General features: G+C 44.6%; 1 protein-coding gene across 3 annotated transcripts in view; it reads right to left on the bottom strand.

The window, feature by feature from the left end:
- DNAH11 (dynein axonemal heavy chain 11) overlaps nt 1–18,817 on the bottom strand; it is a 286,917-nt gene that overhangs the window by 136,166 nt on the left and 131,934 nt on the right. For 2 of the 3 annotated variants that reach the window (XM_066240541.1, XM_066240539.1), the window contains 3 exons: nt 12,449–12,599; nt 7,823–7,954; nt 84–257 (listed from right to left, as the gene is read on the bottom strand). In XM_066240541.1, the coding sequence (XP_066096638.1) occupies nt 84–257; nt 7,823–7,954; nt 12,449–12,599 (457 nt within the window). The other variant, XM_066240540.1, reaches the window with a different exon arrangement.

The raw sequence follows: 18,817 nt of genomic DNA, 5'->3' as shown, positions 1-18,817 counted from the left end.
AAGAAAAAAAAACAAACAAATAAAAAAAAAACACTTAAACCAGCACAATGGGGCTTGAAAATGACTGTGTTCCACACACCTACCTGTAGAGGTACTTCTGGGTCCATCGTAAATTGGGGGATTTTATCAGTCCAAGGCAAGAATTTCTTAGAGTTGTGGTCCAGATAATAGTCAAAGACTGTCCCCTGAGAGGGAAACTTCACTGCCTTCATCTCCCTGTGCCACCACCGACTGAACTCTGCCTGGTAACCAGAAAACTAAGGAGAACAGGAGAAATGCTTATTGCAGACTTCAAGGTAATTGAGAACACATACAAAATGCCTCCAAATCCTACTGAACACACAGAGTTTGCAGTGTACAGAGTCATAATAACCAATGGAATTGAGAAACTGACCCAAGGAAATCAATAACTACACGTATGTTATAAGGACTGATACTATCAGAAAGGCAGAAAGCTAAAATTGCCATATATCCATCAGGTACAAATTCTGGAATTTGTTTTTGTTGCATCCACAAAAACACTTGTTCTTACCTAATTCGAGTGTGCTGATCTCAAATCTGACATTAGTTTTTCTCTGTAAGCTATGGTGTTTTTTTTCAATTCAAGATTTTAGGTTTTCATCTTATTGTAAAATTTTCAACATTTAGTTTAACATAATGAAGTAGAATGTCTTCTTGGGCATCATCTTTGTGAAAATATAATAATTTATATAATGTAGTAAATACACTAATACACTAAAAGATATGATTGCATCAGACTTTGTCTACAATTTCAAAATAGAACATATTAAAACACTTATTTTAATCATAAAATTTGCGCAAAACGTATGAATTCTATTCAGGCAAAAATTTGCATTTGTAGCTCTTGCGTTTGTGTACTTGTTGAGGACAATCTCGTTTGATGCTCCAGCAGTAGTCTGCCTTCACCAACAGCTCCAAGATTTTCAGGAAACTTATCAAGGTGACTGTTCAGGAAGTGAATCTTAACGCTCATGTTACATTCAATGTCGCAGAAAGCCAACAGCATTCTTTGAACCAGAAGTTCATAGTTTTCTGCTTTTTTGTTACCAAGGAAGTTCTTTGTAACTGCCACAAAAGACTGCCATACTGCTTTCTCCTCCTTATTCATCTTCCTGGCAAATTCTTTGTCACGCATGAGGGTTCGAATTTGAGGTCCATCGAATACACCTGCTTTTATCTTCTCGAAAGACAAGGCAGGAAAAGCAGAAATAATATGTTGAAAGCATTCACTTTCTCTATTCAAAGCCTGAACAAACTGCTTCATTAAGCCAAATTTGATGTGAAGTAGGGGAAAAATGATCCTGTCTCGATTAACTAAAGATTCATTCACAATATTTTGCATCCCTACTTCCAGAGCTTCATGTTTCTGCCACTCCTTCTGTGTCCAGTGTTTCTCCTGAGCTCAGCTGTCCCACAAACACAGAAAGCAAGGATAATTCATGAAACCTCTCTGTTGTCCTAGCAGGAAATTTACTATTTTAAGATCCATACAAATTATCCAGTTATGCTCCTCAAACTTCAGAAAGTCGAGGACAATTTTTATGCCATTATAATCTTCTCGCAGATGAGTTGAATAACCAATTGGAACCGCTGCATAAACATTACCGTTGTATAGGAGAACACATTTCAGACTCCATTTAGAACTGTCAAGAAATAGCCGCCATTCTGTTGGATTGTAAGTGGTAACACCTAGCTGGCTGAGAAGACTACTGATATCATGACAGTAAACAAAGTGTTTGTCTTCAGAAAAAGAGTCCACAAAAATTTGTTCACGCTTCCTGAAATAGGATACTTTAGCTGACCAGTGAAGTACATTCTTTTCTTGAAGCCTGGAGGCTAAAACTCAGCTGCTTTCTTTGATAGGCCCAAACCTCTTAGTAAGTCATTCGATTCGGGTTGGCTAAACTGCTGAGGGGTTAATGACTGCTTGGCATCAGAAGAAGACCCTTCAGATTCTACGACCATTTCCTCATGCATCTTATCAAAATACACTTGATCGTCATGTTCACTTTCTTCATCTTTAGAAGAAATAAAACCATTGAAAACTGGAACCAGGAGTGTCTCAGAGTGTGGGATAGGTCGTATTGCTGAAGGAATATTAAGATATGCGATCATATGCTGTTTTTTCTTGCCGATGCCCTTTCTATGGATCAGACAGAAATAACAGTCACTGCTGTGGTCCTTAGGTTCATGCCAAACCATGGGAATACCAAAAGGCATTCATTTGCGTTTTCCTTTTGTCCTGTCACGAAGCATTTCCTCACAATTATGACACACAATATAAGGAGCCCAATTCTTGTCTTGATCGCCAAGGGGAACTTGAAAATAGGCAGTATATGCACGTGTCACAAATGATGAAATATTGCGCCTTTGACATTGAAGTGTGTAACAGCCACATATATACCAGAAGGTGTCAGGACTATTCTTACATTTACGCCTACTTGAAGAAGCCATGATTCAATTTTAAAACAAAATAAGAGGGTGTTTCATCAGATAATAATTTTTTACATTTAAAAACAACTACAATTATGTAAAAGTGATGTCTGTAAAACATTAATTGCCTTCTGGTTATTTTCAATCCAAGAGTCATTGCCCTTTAACTCCAATTTAAAAACCAATGCATGCCATTAACTGTAACAAAAAGAAATTAAGATTGCATAAAAACTAGAGCATGCACAAAAAAATGGATTTCAGATTTGGAATCAGTGATGCAGAAATATATAGAAACAGTTCTAAAACCTCATGCAATAGAAAATGGGGAAAGAAAACACTGTTTCCCAGTGCACTTAAAGAAAGGTTAGGTGAACTGTAAATTACCCCTAGGTTATTCAATTGAAGAAGCAGCTATTATACAAATTACAATACTCATATCAGACAGTGGTTATCAAACATTGATGTTGATTTCTTTCTTTTTTTTTTTAATTGATTTTAGAGAGAAAGGAATGGGGGGGGGAGAGAGAGAGACAGGAACATCAGTCTGTTCCTGCATGTGCCCTAACTGGGGATCGAACCGGCAACCTCTGTGCTTCAGGATGATGCTGTAACCAACAGAGCTAACCGGCCAGGGCCCTGTGTTGATTTCTTTAAAGGGGTGATTAAGTATTCAAATTGATTGATGGTAAATGAGAAAATTAAGAGCAAAGGAATATTTTACAAAATTGGTAACACCATTTGATTTAAATACTGTCCTTTATTTGCATTTCTAGTGTTCTCAGAATTTTGGTGTTAAAATATACTTTCCCCTATATTATCAGGATAATTTTGGTGACAAATCCTTTATTCATCAACTCACTCAACTAATATGCATCTATTCTACAGTGGGGAATAAAATTTACAGGGTTTCTGCACCTCCCCGCCCCACAGTTTATTGGGAAGATTGAGGAAGAGACACAAGGGAACATAATGGGAGGAGAGGTTAAGTCAATAAATGCAGAAATAAATAAATTAGATATCTTAAAAGTAAAGTTTGTTGTGAGAGTAATACGGGTAAATCTGCTTTAATTGGATGATCAGAGCAGCTGTCTTTGGAACAGGCACAGGTCAGGGGGAAAACTGTTCCAGTTAGTGGGAAGAGGTGGTGGGCATGTGCAAAAGCCCTGTGGTACGAAAGGATATGCTGTGCTCAAGACATAAGCCAGTGTACTGGCGAGGTGGGAGGGGAGGAGTAGCAGAGGGAGAAGTAGGGAGTGATAGGGAGGATCAGATCCAGAGGGCTGTACATAGTATAAAATTATTATTATTTTTTTTACAGGGACAAAGAGAGAAAGCCAGATAGAGGGATAGATAGGGACAGACAGACAGGAACGGAGAGAGATGAGAAGCATCAATCATCAGTTTTTCGTTGCAACACCTTAGTTGTTCATTGATTGCTTTCTCATATGTGCCATGACCGCGGGCCTTCAGCAGACCGAGTAACCCCTTGCTTAAGCCAGTGACCTTGGGTCCAAGCTGGTGAGCTTTTTGCTCAAGCCAGATGAGCCCGCGCTCAAGCCGGCAACCTCGGGGTCTCGAACCTGGGTCCTTCTGCATCCCAGTCCAACGCTCCATCCACTGCGCCATCGCCTGGTCAGGCTAGTATAAAATTTTTTTAACTTCATCTTAAAAGCAATAGAAATCTACATTGGCAGTTACAAAACAGTCAAAGGATGTACAGTATAGCATAGGGAATATAGAAAGAATATTGTGATGAGTACGTATGCTGCCAGGTAGGTAATGGAAATATCAAGGGGGCCACTTTGTAAAGTATAGGACTGTCTAACCACTATGCTGTACACATGAAACCAATACAAAAGATTAAAACTATAATGGAAAAATTATAAAAAGGGGGTAAGAAGCAATAGAAATCCATGAAAGTGTTAACTCTAGAGCATAGCATATAATGCAATTTACATTTTTAAAAAAATCACTCTGGCTGCTGAGTGGATAGTGGATAATGAATTATGGGCCAAGCCCAGAAGCAGAAAGACCAACAACAAGGTTACCGCAGAAGCCGAGTAAGAAAGGGTGCCGGCAGTTTACGGGAGCCCAGGGAGAGCTGACGCGAGACCTATTTTGGGGTTGTCGGCAATGGCCTGGGTTAGGAACACAGGTCCTCAGTGGGTCTGTTGCAGTTTGAACCTGGCTAAGATATTAGTTAGCTGTGTGTCCTCAAGCAGCCTAACTTATCTACGTTTCGGTTCCTTTTAGTGGAAGAAGAGGATAGTTGTACCTATACACATAGGTCTGTTTTTTAAGTGCCATGAGAGAGCTTATTAAAAGCCTGAAGCCCATTCCTTGCAGATAGTGGCATTCGAGTTTGTTGAACTAATAAACGGCTATCTTAAGAATATGTCTCGTGTCTGCTTCACTAATGATTCCAACTCCACAGCTGCCCTTTTGAATACTTTGCAGTCAGACCCCTTCAGATATGATGATGATGATGACGATGACAACCATTAATTAGGGAGAAAGCATCTGGGAGAGAAAGGTGACTGTAATGCTGCTAAGCTTCTAGCTTGAAGGCTGCCATGTTTGGAAATTGGCAAGATGAAAAGAGGTTCCTCTGGGAGGAAGGTGAGGTGCAGGGTCAGGAGAACAAAGATCTCAGCTGTCAACACCCTACTCATGCAATTTTCCCTGGTTTTACCATTGTGGGAAAGGAAAAATCCTTGTGGAGAACACTGGGGAAAAAATAAACCATGCGGGGCTGGGAGGGGGGCATTCTACATGTGGTCCCCAGGAAGAGGAAACCCACAGCTGCTGTAAATTGTGCTTTTGAGAAAAACCACGTGAAGTCATCCAACACCAATTCTTGACTCTCGCTCAAAGCTATTCTTTAGAAAGCACATGGAGATTACAGAAGGACACGTGGCTTCTGAGAAGGGTCAAAATAAGTCCGAGGAGGCCAAGTGAAGAACAAATTTATTTATAGAATGATCTATGGCAATCCAGTGGCAAGAAGCAGAACTGGGCCACAGGTTATATAGCAACCATGTATTTTAGGACCTATTGTGAGGAAGCCAACAGAAATATGGGTCACCCTTGGCAGTACCACCTCCCAACTTAAATCTCTGGTTAACATCTAGAAACCTGTGGAAGGTGCATGCTATCTATTTTTAGTGCAGAGATTCAGGGGTGCCTGTTAAAGTACTAGGACCATCAGAGATCCTGGGGTGCCCTAGAAGGGGTGGTGTGTGGAGGCGTGCGTGGGTGGGAGTCCAGATGCTGTCCTCTCCTGTCAGCGGAACCTTGGTCAAGTACACTTCACTTCCCTGAGCTTTTACTTCATCTGCACAATGAGAATCTCTTGAAGAATCATTGTGAAAATTACACGAGAAAATCTATATAGAAAGATGTGTGGTGGAGATTAACTGTGCAAATTTCTCACATTGAAAAGCTCCCACCTCACACTTTAGCTACTCTAGGCAGTGTGTGTATGTATGTATGCTTGTGCAAGTTCTTGTCTAAAGTATTTGCCCAAAAGAAGTCAGAAGCCACACATGGGGTATGCCAGAAATGCTGTGCGGGAATAACAGCTTCATTTTCGGCTGAAAGACAGACCAATGGAAAGAAACTGGCCTGGGGTTGCCTATTACCCTGGGAATCGTGTGTGAGACTGATAGGAGGGAAGGCAGATGAGAGACAGAGAAACCGCTTTAAAGATTATTATAAGCTATGGATTGAATTGCACCCACCAAAACTTATATGTTGCAGACCCCATCCTCAATGTGGTCATATTTGTAGGTGGAGCCTTTGGAAGGGAATTTAGTTTAGATAGGTCATGAGGGTGGTGGAGACCTCATGATGGGATTAGTGCCACCAAAAAGCTTTTTAGCTTTCTCTCTGCCATGTGAGGATGTAGCAAAAAAAGCAGTTGTCTACAACAGTGGTCCCCAACCTTTTTTGGGCCACGAATGGGTTTAATGTCAGAAAATATTTTCACAGACCGGCCTTTAGGGTGGGACGGATAAATGCACAAGATAAAATTATGCGACCGGCGTAAAAACTGTGGTTGGTTTTTTTTTGCATTTTTCTGAAGCTGGAAACAGGGAGAGACAGTCAGACAGACTCCCGCATGCGCCCAACCGGGATCCACCCGGCACGCCCACCATGGGGCGATGCTCTGCCCACCAGGGGGCGATGCTCTGCCCATCCTGGGCGTCGCCATGTTGCGACCATCCTGGGCGTTGCCATGTTGCGACCAGAGCCACTCTAGCGCCTGGGGCAGAGGCCACAGAGCCATCCCCAGCGCCCGGGCCATCTTTGCTCCAATGGAGCCTTGGCTGCGGGAGGGGAAGAGAGAGACAGAGAGGAAGGCGCGGCAGAGGGGTGGAGAAGCAAATGGGCGCTTCTCCTATGTGCCCTGGCCGGGAATCGAACACAGGTCCTCCGCACGCTAGGCCGACGCTCTACCTCTGAGCCAACCGGCCAGGGCAAAACTGTGGTATTTTAAAAATATAATTGTCGAACTTACGAGACAAGCGTCAAGAGTGAGTCTTAGACGGATGTAACAGAGGGAATCTGGTCATTTTTAAAAAATAAAACATCGTTCAGACTTAAATATAAATAAAATGGAAATAATGTAAGTTATTTATTCTTTCTCTGCGGACCGGTACCGGTCCATGGCCCGGGGGTTGGAGACCACTGGTCTATAAGCCAAGAAAAAGGTCCTTGCCAAAACTCAACCATGCAGGCCCCCTCGCCTTGGACTTCCAGCCTCCAGAACTAATAGAAAGTACAGTTTTGCTTTTTCAGCTACCTAGTACATAGTATTTTGTTATGGCAGCCCAAGCTAATACACCATGACAGCCCAGGACAATCTAAATACGTTACACTCTTGAATGAAGGCTGTAGGGATGGAGAAGAGAGGCCAGACTCGACAGCCGTTTTGTAATTGACACTGAACAGATCTGGTGACCACCGGACACGTGAAGAAGGGAGAGTAATGTCTTCCAGGTTCTAAACCGGAGCCGCTGGGAGGAATGTATCACTTAGGAAAAGGAAGGACAAAGAGGAAGAGCAAATCTGAGGGGTGGGGCAGATGAGCGGCTCTGTTTCGGGCCCACCGCCCGCGCTGCTCCAGAGGCTGGCGGAAACAGAGCCGGGAGCTCAGCAGGGCGGTCTGGTGGGAGGCTGTGGATTCGGCAGGGTCAGCCGAGGTCAGAACGACCAGTCTGGATGGGTTTGCCTGGACCGCGTCCAGGTGTAAGAGAGAGCAGGGCATGTAGGACAGATTCGTGTAATATAACAGAAACATAGAAGTCACACATGATAACAATCCCTCCCAAATAAAACGGGTTCTATAAACTATTTCTAAACCCACCTGGTCTTGTAGCAGAGTGCCTCCGAAGGCCCAGATACAAGCAAAGACAAAATAGACTTCATAAACTTCTTTGGAGCTGTCAGAGGGGACGTTTTCAGGAGTCAACAAACATTCCAGAAGGGCACAAAGAGTCTAAAGAGCAAGAAACAGCCATTCATTTAGGGCAACACTTTTTTAATCGTGGAGTACCGTTCACAAGATTGAGTAACAAATATGCTTTGTCCTTACCCCTTTGAGTAGTGAGTTTCTGTTAACCCTTTGAGTGAGGACGCACGTGAATGTTCGTACTACTCAAAGGGTTAGGAGAGCACATCGTTCTTGCCAACGCTGTGCTGTACTACGTCTGGACAGACAGCGATGACTGCCTCGGGTTTCTACCGCCGTTTAATCAAACCCATCTTCTAAGTAATAATAACAAACTATTAAAAAATTAAAATCTTGCCTGACCAGGCAGTGATACAGTGGATAGAGCATTGAACTGGGATGCAGAGGACCCAGGTTCGAAACCCTGAGGTCACCAGCTTGAGGGCAGGCTCATCCAGCTTGAGTGCGGGCTCACCAGCTTGAGTGGGGGGTTGCTGGCTTGAGCGTGGCATCATACACATGACCCCATGGTCGCTGGCTTGAGCCCAAAGGTCACTGGGTTGAGCAAGGGGTCACTCGTTCTGCTGTAGTCCCCAGTTCAAGGCACATATGAGAAAGCAATCAAACTAAGGAGCCACAATGAAGAACTGATGCTTCTCATCTCTCTCCCTTCCTGTCTGTCTTTCCCTATCTGTCCCTCTATCTCTGTCAAAAAAAAAAAAAAAAAAAAAAAAAGAAGACATCTTTTCTTACCAGCAACAGTAAGAAATGAAGTCTTACAACATCACCAGGACTGAAGGACTACAGCTCCACTGAGGGGGAAGGCTTATGGAACTACTGCCCCTTACTGCACATTCACAAAACCCGCTTTCCCTCCGTGCTTAGACAGCCATTCTTCCCACCTGTTGTTGTAAATTTAGAAAGTCAGACTGGCAGCCCTTAGCTTGTGGTATTTTTTTTGAAAGTCAGACTGCAGCCCTTAGCTTGTGGTATTTTTTTTTGGACGTCAGGCTAAATTGAGCGTTTGGAGAAACGCTGTTCAGGAACTTGTGCTCCGTACCCTCCGGGTGAACCCCGCGTGCTCTGTGGGTGTGACACACACCCTGAGTTCAGGGTGCCAGGTCAGCGAGGAGGGGAGCAGTGCAGTTCGCACAGGAAACAATAACCAGCAACAAACATGGTCTTGAGCTAGTTCTCTAAAGAACTGGTCCCCAACCTTTTTTGGGCCACGGACCGGTTTAATGTCAGAAAATATTTTCACAGACCGGCCTTTAGGGTGGGACGGATAAATGTATCACGTGACCGAGACAAGTGTCAAGAGTGAGTCTTAGGCGGATGTAACAGAGGGAATCTGGTCATTTTTTAAAAATAAAACATTGTTCAGACTTAAATATAAATACAATGGAAATAATGTAAGTTATTTATTCTTTCTCTGCGAACCGGTACCAAATGGCCCACGGACTGGTACCGGTCCACGGCCTGGGGGTTGGGGACCACTGCTCTAAAACACAAAAACGCCCTGGCCGGTTGGCTCAGCGGTAGACCGTCGGCCTGGCGTGCGGAGGACCCGGGTTCGATTCCCGGCCAGGGCACATAGGAGAAGCGCCCATTTGCTTCTCTACCCCCACCCCCTCCTTCCTCTCTCTCTCTTCCCCTCCCGCAGCCAAGGCTCCATTGGAGCAAGGATGGCCCAGACACTGGGGATGGCTCCTTGGCCTCTGCCCCAGGCGCTAGAGTGGCTCTCGTCGCGGCAGAGCGACCCCCCGGAGGGGCAGAGCATCGCCCCCTGGTGGGCAGAGCGTTGCCCCTGGTGGGCGTGCTGGGTGGATCCCGGTCAGGCGCATGCGGGAGTCTGTCTGACTGTCTCTCCCCATTTCCAGCTTCAGAAAAATAAAAAAAAAAAACCCACAAAATCACTGTCATCCATCAGCATAGTCATCGACCCTCAAAACTCCCGGGACCCTCTCCCTAGGTTTTGGAGACACAGGGATTTTATTTATCACTCTCAAATACACAGCAGTGCAGCCTGGACAGAGTGTGCCAGGACTGCCCCTCCCTCCTGGCCACAAGAAACGGGGACAGTCCGCAGTTGCGTGGAACATGGGGTCCGGAAATAGTCTGGAAATGCATCTCATTTTAATAGGTGAATACCTGTTAGACTTTTCAGTCTTTTCTCTTGATCTCTAGTATTTTTTATTGTATATGAATGCCACTTTAAAATCATTTTCTAATAGAAGAAAACATCAATTTGTTATCAAGAAAAATAATGCACAACTCCAAATCTTTTTTGCTATTTCTGACTTGAAGCCATGCTGCTCTAAAGAACTGTTCAAATCAAAACAGGACTGAAAGGTCCCAGTGTTATCTACTGATCTGAACACTAATAACTTATTTTTCTTTCCTATTTCCTCCCAAACATAGTACTCAGAAAATATTTTGCACTCTGTGTCAGCAATTATTTAAATCACATTTTGGTGCATAATCTGAGAGAGTTAATACACCTTACCAAACTTAAAGAGGTCTCATATGCTGGAAAACAGCATATATTAATTTCTTTTTCTTTTTCTTTTTCTTTTATTTTTGTGACAGACACAGAGAGGGACAGACAGAAAGAAAGGGAGAGAGATGAGAAGCATCAGTTCTTTGTTGCGGCTCCTTAGTTGTTCATTGATTCTTTCTCATGTGTGCCTTGACCAGGGGGCTACAGCAGAGCAGTGACCCCTTGCTCAAGCCAGCGACCTTTGGGCTCAAGCCAGCGACCAAGGGGTCATGTCTATGATCCCACGCTCAAGCCAGCGACCCTGCGCTCAAGCTGGTGAGCCCACGCTCAAGTCGGCAACCTTGGGGTTTCAAATCTGGGTCCTCTGTGTCTCAGCCCAACACTCTATCCACCGAGCCACCGCCTGGTCAGGCCATACATTAATTTCTTAAAGTAGCCGTTTAAAGTTAATCTCTCTCATGCCCAGTTTTGTTTCAAATTTCTGTCTTTATAAGTAATCACAGAAAACAGACTATTGTATAAAAACAGCTAAAAAGAAGCTGAGGATAAAGTGCCATTTCTGAATATGGCAGAAGTGAGAGCAAAAGTCATATTAATTCCTACTGAGCTATTTTCACACTACTCTTGAATGAAAAAGTTCACACCGCAGAGAATCATACAAATACACAAGTCAACTAGAGAAAGAACACGGCCATGCTTCTTATAAGTATTACACCAGAGGAAGTCTAATTAGGCTAACCACATAATTAATTCATTATGAATAAATTCAGACCTGCTTTCAGAAATAAATTATACCTCAGATAATTACTGTTGAAGACTAGCGTTTACTTAATTGGTGTGCAAATTATCCAAAAAAACCCTGAACTTTCTCTTCTTATTATGCTGGTGATTTTTTCTAATTTAGTTTCAAACAAATTTGGTAATATAGTAAGTTAATGGTAACAAAGTACTTTGAAGCCAATTTTGCTCCTATAGGAAAAAAAAAAAGGTTTCTAATTGTAATCCTTCTGTGAAATTTTATGCTTGTAAAGGCTGGGATAGTCCTTCATGCTGAGATTAAGATCACAGCCTTCATTTCTGTGTACTGTGAATTATTTTTATTTGCCTCCATGACAGCATATCATATATAACCTTCACTCTTACCAGCTGTTTCACAAGTATAAAAATTTTTTTTTTTATCCTGAGGAATATTATTACCTCCATCTAGACTGACCTGACTTTAGAAATGTCTGGGGGCAGGGCGGGGGGCGGGGAGTAATAGGAGAGAATGGCAGGTCTGTAGGTAGTGACACCTATGTGGTTGAGTCTAGAAGCTTTCTCTTACCTGACTGCCAACATCTTTTTTTTTTTTTTCCAATAATTTGCATGAGAGAGAGAAAGGGGAAATGAGGGGGGTGGAAGGGATAGAGAGAGAGGGGAAAGGAGAGATAGAGAAGGGGAGAGGGAGAAGGGGGTAGAGAGGGAGATTGAGGGAGAGAGGAGGAGGAGAGGGGAAGGAGGGACAGAGGAAGAAAGGGAGGGGAGAGAGAAGGAGAGACGGAGGAAGAGAGAAGCATCACCTTGTTTGACTGCCAATGTCTTTAATTACATCAATTTTCTGAATTCAGAAAACATACGGAGCATCTTCTTTGGACTAGTTACTTAGGATAGAGAAAAATAAATAAGGCTGTTAAAACGCTGTTCTTCTTATTCTATTCAAATCTACCTGGGAGGAGCACATGATTCCATAAAGACATATTCAGCACCTACTATATGCTTGTCACCACGTAAACCTCTGGAGATATAAACATGAATAAAAGGTGACTTCAGCCCCTAGTTCACAATCTTGTGAAAGAGACTAGAAACCCTAACAATAACAGAACGTGGCAGGTATGTGACGGGGTCTGTAGAAACCCCTGGGGAACACGGGGGGTTAGAGACTGCGGGGTGGAGACGCCTCAGCGCCAGGAATCCCTTCACCTCCTCCATCAAACAGTCTGCTGTCTTGGCCGACCACACCTCCATCACAACCAGAACGTCACACAATGGAATGGGAGGCAAACCTGCACCAGGCTGGTCTCTGGGATCGAGGTGATGGTTTTAAAGCTCATTCTCAGCTTATCCAGGCACGCAGGGACGTATTTATCAAACAGAATAGTTAGATTGGCCTTTTCTGACTGATGTGGCCTTCTGTCTATCCAGCTGGCCACATACCTGAAAAAGAAGACAGAGAAGCTTTTTAGTGAACCCTGAGCTTGAAAAAGCAGAACTTCACCAACTCCAAAGCTTCCCCTGTCCACACAGCTTGGGGCTACACTTCAGGGACGTGCTTAGTGAGCTTGTTCTATTTCTAAAGCTGCAAATATTTTTAAATGACCCTTTAAAAACTTGTTTCAATAGCCATTTTTACCTTAATAAAAAGAATGTAAAAGAAACTCCTACCAGCGCTTAGAAGCCACATATAATAGACTATAAGTAGGCCACTACCGAGCATTTACAAGGAGGTGCAGTTGGTTACTTTGGGAGGGCTGAAACCTTCCCCATAGGGTTGGCCTTATTTTTGAAAACAGCTTGGGATTGTTCTTGACTAATCTTGGCATCAGTTATTTAGTGATGAGAAATCAGTTACAAAATAAAAAGGTTAACATTTCACAGGGGCTACTTCAAAGCCCCTCTTTTTCTGCAGGACTGCATGTAACTATAACTGGATAGCTGATAATAATGTATTTCCAACACCTGGCTCTGAATGGCATTTTCTTCTTGGGTACTGTGTGTTCATCTGAAGCTTATACAATGTTATCCATGTTGATACAATATCTCTAACTTATTAATAAAACAATACTTATCAATGAGATGAAGCACGGCTTAGCAGCACCCACAGTAGTCTCTGGGGTGAAAATGTATGACGTTAAATGAAAAATAACTGCTCACCAAGTTCTCATTCAATAGGAAGCAGTGGTAATAAACACACTTAGCTCTCAGCAGAGAAGCCATGCGACCAGCCCAATTGCAACGATATCTTGCTTCAAGAAAGTCGGATTTCACATTTTCAGTATCAAAAGACATTAAGGCAAGATGATTATCTTACAAAAGGCTCCCTTTGATTTTTGCAAGGTTTCACAATAGGGTTTTATTGAATATTCAACTACCTTCACACTATTGTTAGATTTATAAAATATGAACTGTCAAAGCTTTTCAGGTCCACAGGAATGGTTTCCAGTTGAAGTTCAGATGCATGCTGGTAAGTAGAGAGAGCACACCTGGGTGATGGTGACAGTGGGCACCACAAAACAAGGGACAACAGGTGCTGTTACCGGGGACGAAGGCTGAAAGGCCACACCTGCCCCTCAGCTACTCCTCGTACTGCACACCAGCTGCCAGAAGTGGGATCCTAGTGTCCAGAGCTTATTGTCGATGGGGTGGGGTGGGGTGGGGTGGGGCGGGGCAGGATGGGGTGGGGTGGGGACGAGAGCCTTCAGGGAGGAGGAGGAGGGGAACACTGGAGTCACAGTGCCTGGATCTGTATCCCAGCTCCACCACTTTTTTTTTTTTCTGAAGCTGGAAATGGGGAGGCAGTCAGACAGACTCCCGCATGCGCCCGACCGGATACACCTGGCACGCCCACCAGGGGGCGATGCTCTGCCCATCCAGGGCATTGCTCTGTCGCAACCAGAGCCACTCTAGCGCCTGGGGCAGAGGCCAAGGAGCCATCCCCAGTGCCCGGGCCATCTTTTGCTCCAATGGAGCCTCGGCTGTGGGAGAGGAAGAGAGAGACAGAGAGGAAGGAGAGGGGGGGTGGAGAAGCAGATGGGTGCCTCTCCTGTGTACCCTGGCCGGGAATCAAACCCGGGACTTCTGCATGCCAGGCTGACGCTCTACCACTGAGCCAACCGGCCAGGGCCTCCACCACTTTTTAACTTTGTTACCTTGGGCAAGTTACTTAACCTCTCTGTGCCTCATGTTTCTCATCTGTCAGTGCAGATGATGATAATACAGACTTCTGAGGATTAAACAAGTTCTCACGTATAAAATTCTTAGGTTAATATTTAACATATAACAAATTTTCAGTAATGTTACTCATCAGCACAGAGTTGGTGGAACTGGGAGATTGGGTTCAGCTCCTGACTGCCCTGCTGTGCATCTCCAAAAGGCAGCAGTGCCCCACAGGGCATAACAGGTGGCAGCCAGCACGGTGGCGAGTGTGACACATCCCACTCCCACCTCCCAGCAAAGTCTCTGTGGGAGCGGAGGGCTGCGCAGAGAGAACTGGCAGCTGTAGCCTCATCACAGCCCCAGATGGGAAAAGGGGCTTTGCACTCAGGGGACAGGCAATGGCGACTTCATTGACCCACAGTGCCAGTAGCCAAAGCCTCTCTGTGAGAAATAAACCTACCGAGCCCATGAATAAATGACACTACTCAAGTAAGGAAGTGAGTTCAAGCAAATCAGGAGACATGGTAAGAGCTGAATTTGCCTGGGGAAAAAAAAAGCTCCCAAATGACCTCTGCTAGGGGTCAACACCACCATAGAGCAAAGGAAGTATCATAAAAAAGAAGTCTATACTGGTAAATACAGACAGTTCATCATTTCACATATAAATTACCACTATATTTTTAGAGTTTGGAATAAAAAGACAGCAATTTTAGAAGGAGAGATTATTATCTGCAGCAATGGCAAAAGCAGGAGATACAGATCTGTACTTCTGGGGAATTCTTTCCTACTTCATAAAAAAGTTACGATTAAAAAATAATTCTACAGATTTGAACATGACCAAATGAAACATACTGCCGTCATATGACACAAGTGAGAATGACATACGGCCGCAGGACAGAGCGCCATCATGCCGCCGAATGCCTCGCCTTGCTGCCAACATCTCGGTCACTAACAGTGGCTGTCTCCCCAGCATTTGCCAGCATGTTCCACACAATCAGCTCTGTTGCTATGGCCACCCCCAGGAGTGCTATCGGTGTATCACACGCAGTCTAAAATCCTGTAGTTTGGCAACTAGCTAGGTAGTCAAAAATTTTCAGGCTTCTCAAAATCTTTTTTTTTTTTTTTTTAGTCAATCAATAGTCTGGAACCTGTCCTGGCGGGCACAGCAGGGACACATGTGACAGTTCTCCGTAACTCGCCCCTCACGGCCAGCGTCGGGCTCTCTTACCATTCTCAGCGTCCTGGACGGAGACGTCAGACGCTAGGACATCGCCCCTCAGCCGTGTTATGTCCATCATCTCTGAACCTTTATGTTCACAAATACAGGGTGAGGCAAAAGTACATTTACAGGGCCCTGGCCGGTTGGCTCAGCGGTAGAGCGTCAGTCTGGCGTGCAGAAGTCCCGGGTTCGATTCCCGGCCAGGGCACACAGGAGAAGTGCACATTTGCTTCTCCACCCCTCCCCCTCTCCTCCCTCTCTGTCTCTCTCTTCCCCTCCCGCAGCCGAGGCTCCATTGGAGCAAAGATGGCCCGGGCGCTGGAGATGGCTCCTTGGCCTCTGCCCCAGGCGCTAGAGTGGCTCTGGTCGCAGCAGAGCGACGCCCCGGAGGGACAGAGCATCGCCCCCTGGTGGGCAGAGCCTTGCCCCTGGTGGGCATGCCGGGTGGATCCCGGTCGGGTGCATGTGGGAGTCTGTCTGACTGTCTCTCCCCATTTCCAGCTTCAGAAAAATACAAAAAAAAAAAAAAAAGTACATTTACAGTTGTTCAGTAATTAGTAAATAATAACACAGGAATAAACTGTTTCACGAACACACAACTGTAAACCTACTTTTGCCCCACCCTGTACTTACAGTATCCAAAAACAAGAGGATGGGGATATGGCGGCAGAAGACAAGCTCATCTAATGCAGGTGGGAGAGTTAGCGAGATAGAGCCGAAAGGATGTTTTATGTCAATGTAACAGAGGAAAAAAAAAAACAACAATCTGAAGTTGTGGCTCCTGGAAGTTACTTTCCAGTTATCTCTTTTGGAATCTGACTAGATTCTGGAGATATTCCCAACTCTATCATTGCTTACAAGCTAAGAGTATACAGTTTGGTAGATTCCATTTTCAATATAATGTTCACTGTAAATAATAATTAAATGATTTAAATAATTATGAATAAATTTAAATAATTATTTGCCTGTATGTTTTTTCCCCTTTCTATGCATTTTCATCCCTTTCTACTAGAAAAAAAATTCTTGCTAGTCAGAATTTTCAGAAATTATCTTCTAATTCCTATGCCTTCCTCTACTTCTATCTCAACAGACACCTATGAACTATCCAGGATTCTTCCAGTAAACTTAGAACTCAGAATTAAAATGAAATAGTGTTTGATTTCTATAGCAAGTCACACGCTGGTATGATTTTAAGGATGTTGTTTGACCTGGTATGCTCCCTATCGATAAAGTATGGACATAAACTTAGTTTTAAAACTAGCTCAGTGGGCCCTGGCCGGTTGGCTCAGCGGTAGAGCATCGGCCTGGCGTGCGGGGGACCCAGGTTCGATTCCTGGCCAGGGCACATAGGAGAAGCGCCCATTTGCTTCTCCACCCCTCCCCCTCTCCTTCCTCTCTGTCTCTCTCTTCCCCTCCCGCAGCCAAGGCTCCATTGAAGCAAAGATGGCCCGGGTGCTGAGGATGGCTCCTTGGCCTCTGCCTCAGGTGCTAGAGTGGCTCTGGTCGCGGCAGAGCGACGGCCCAGAGGGGCAGAGCATCGCCCCCTGGTGGGTGTGCCGGGTGGATCCCGGTCGGGCGCATGCGGGAGTCTGTCTGACTGTCTCTCCCCGTTTCCAGCTTCAGAAAAAACAAACAAACAAACAAAAAACAAAAAACAAAAAACTAGCTCAGTGAATTTTAGTATTCCAGGAAGCCTGTGTGACAATGGCACTATCTTTAGTCTTTAAATGGAACCCCACAGAGATACGATAAACACAGTATTTCATAACTTCTTCTATCTGTAATGTCTTATCAGTTCTCACAATATGAGGCAAGAACATCTATTTCCTAATTCTGCTCACTGAAAAAGCCCAGAAGCATGGACGGCATGGCTATGAACACAGCTAGCTTCCTGTCTCGGATTCCAAATACCACCAGGTTCTTTGGAGAAATGGCTGAATCAGGCGTCAGGTAAGGGACGGTCTGAGATAAGCCAGAAGGCTCTTGTTTCGGCAGAAAGCAAAGTGCTCAAAGACTTTGTAAAAAGAAAAAAAAAAAACAACACAGAAAGGGCTGGTATGAATGGGTTCCTGCTGGCAAAATCTGGGATATGAGCAGACAAAAGAATAATGTGGGGAATGAACTATTACCCACTGAACCTAAACAAAAGAAGTCACGATTAGAAAATACTCCTTAAAAAAAAAGGAAAAAGAGAAAAAAGAAAGGGAAGGAGTAAGAAAAGAAATGGAAGAGGAAAAGCTTTTTACAGAAAAGTGTCACCCAATACAGGTAGATACAATGACTGAATTAGGGAATCACCACTTTGCAACCACCAGTGGGTGGTTCTCTGAGACATCTATCTTGTTCTCTTCAAAACTGAAAATGTCACAAAAGAAAGAGCTGAGGCCCATAAAATATATATACAATAGAGAAAATTAGATGCAATGTAGAACCCTTGCTTTGATGCTTGATATTTTTTTAAAGCTACAGAGGAAATTACTGGAGTAAATGGGAAATTTGGAGGGAAAATGACTAACTTTGCTCAGCACACAAGCCTGAACACGGCTCTCCTCTGCTGTGGAATTAAGGGAGGAGACTTGCAGTGAGCAAATCACACAGAAAAAGCAGCCAGGAAGACTGCATCCATCACGCATTTGCAGGGCACAGGTGCACTCAAATTAGGCTATAGGAAGAATCGAGAGAACAGAAGGACTCCGGACCAAGGTGTGGGCATGCAGCAGGGACACAGGAAGGAAGAGAGCCGTGCCGTGGGGTAATAACTGAGGAATGGTCACTGCACCCGTGCCCACAAGGACAGGAGAGTGAAGGACTGCCTGAGCCCGGGAGGAGACAATCTCAGGGAGAGAATGAGGAGAAGCTGTGGCCCGCAACTGAACGACACCGGCACCCTGTGGGAAGGAGTCGGGAATAGAAGGCCTGACCTCATCTCTTCTCTCCCTCCCATTTCCTACCAGGCCTCCTCACCGAACAAAGTGACCAGAATCCACCGGGCAAGGAGCCCCTGGACATGGTCCACACAGGACAGCCTCTGGGGCACAGAGCCCCGTGGAGGGTACAGACGCATCTGACACGAGAAACTCACCGGCCCCAAGCAGGGGTTCACAGGCAGAGCTCCGATGTTCTACGGCTCACACAGGAAATGCTAACGGAGGTGCCAAGTGACCACCTGGATGAATTCTGGGAGCTGGGAGCCAGTGAAGAGGAAGCGAGTGGGCACATGAACTTGTTCTAAACCAAAGCATTACCACTGGTCATGTATGCATATTGTATGTATACATAC

The sequence above is a fragment of the Saccopteryx bilineata genome, chromosome 7, assembly GCF_036850765.1.
Source record: "Saccopteryx bilineata isolate mSacBil1 chromosome 7, mSacBil1_pri_phased_curated, whole genome shotgun sequence".
Classification (NCBI taxonomy): domain Eukaryota; kingdom Metazoa; phylum Chordata; class Mammalia; order Chiroptera; family Emballonuridae; genus Saccopteryx; species Saccopteryx bilineata.
The sequence above is the reverse complement of the archived record's forward strand: the minus strand, read 5'-3'. Positions and strand labels throughout refer to the sequence as shown.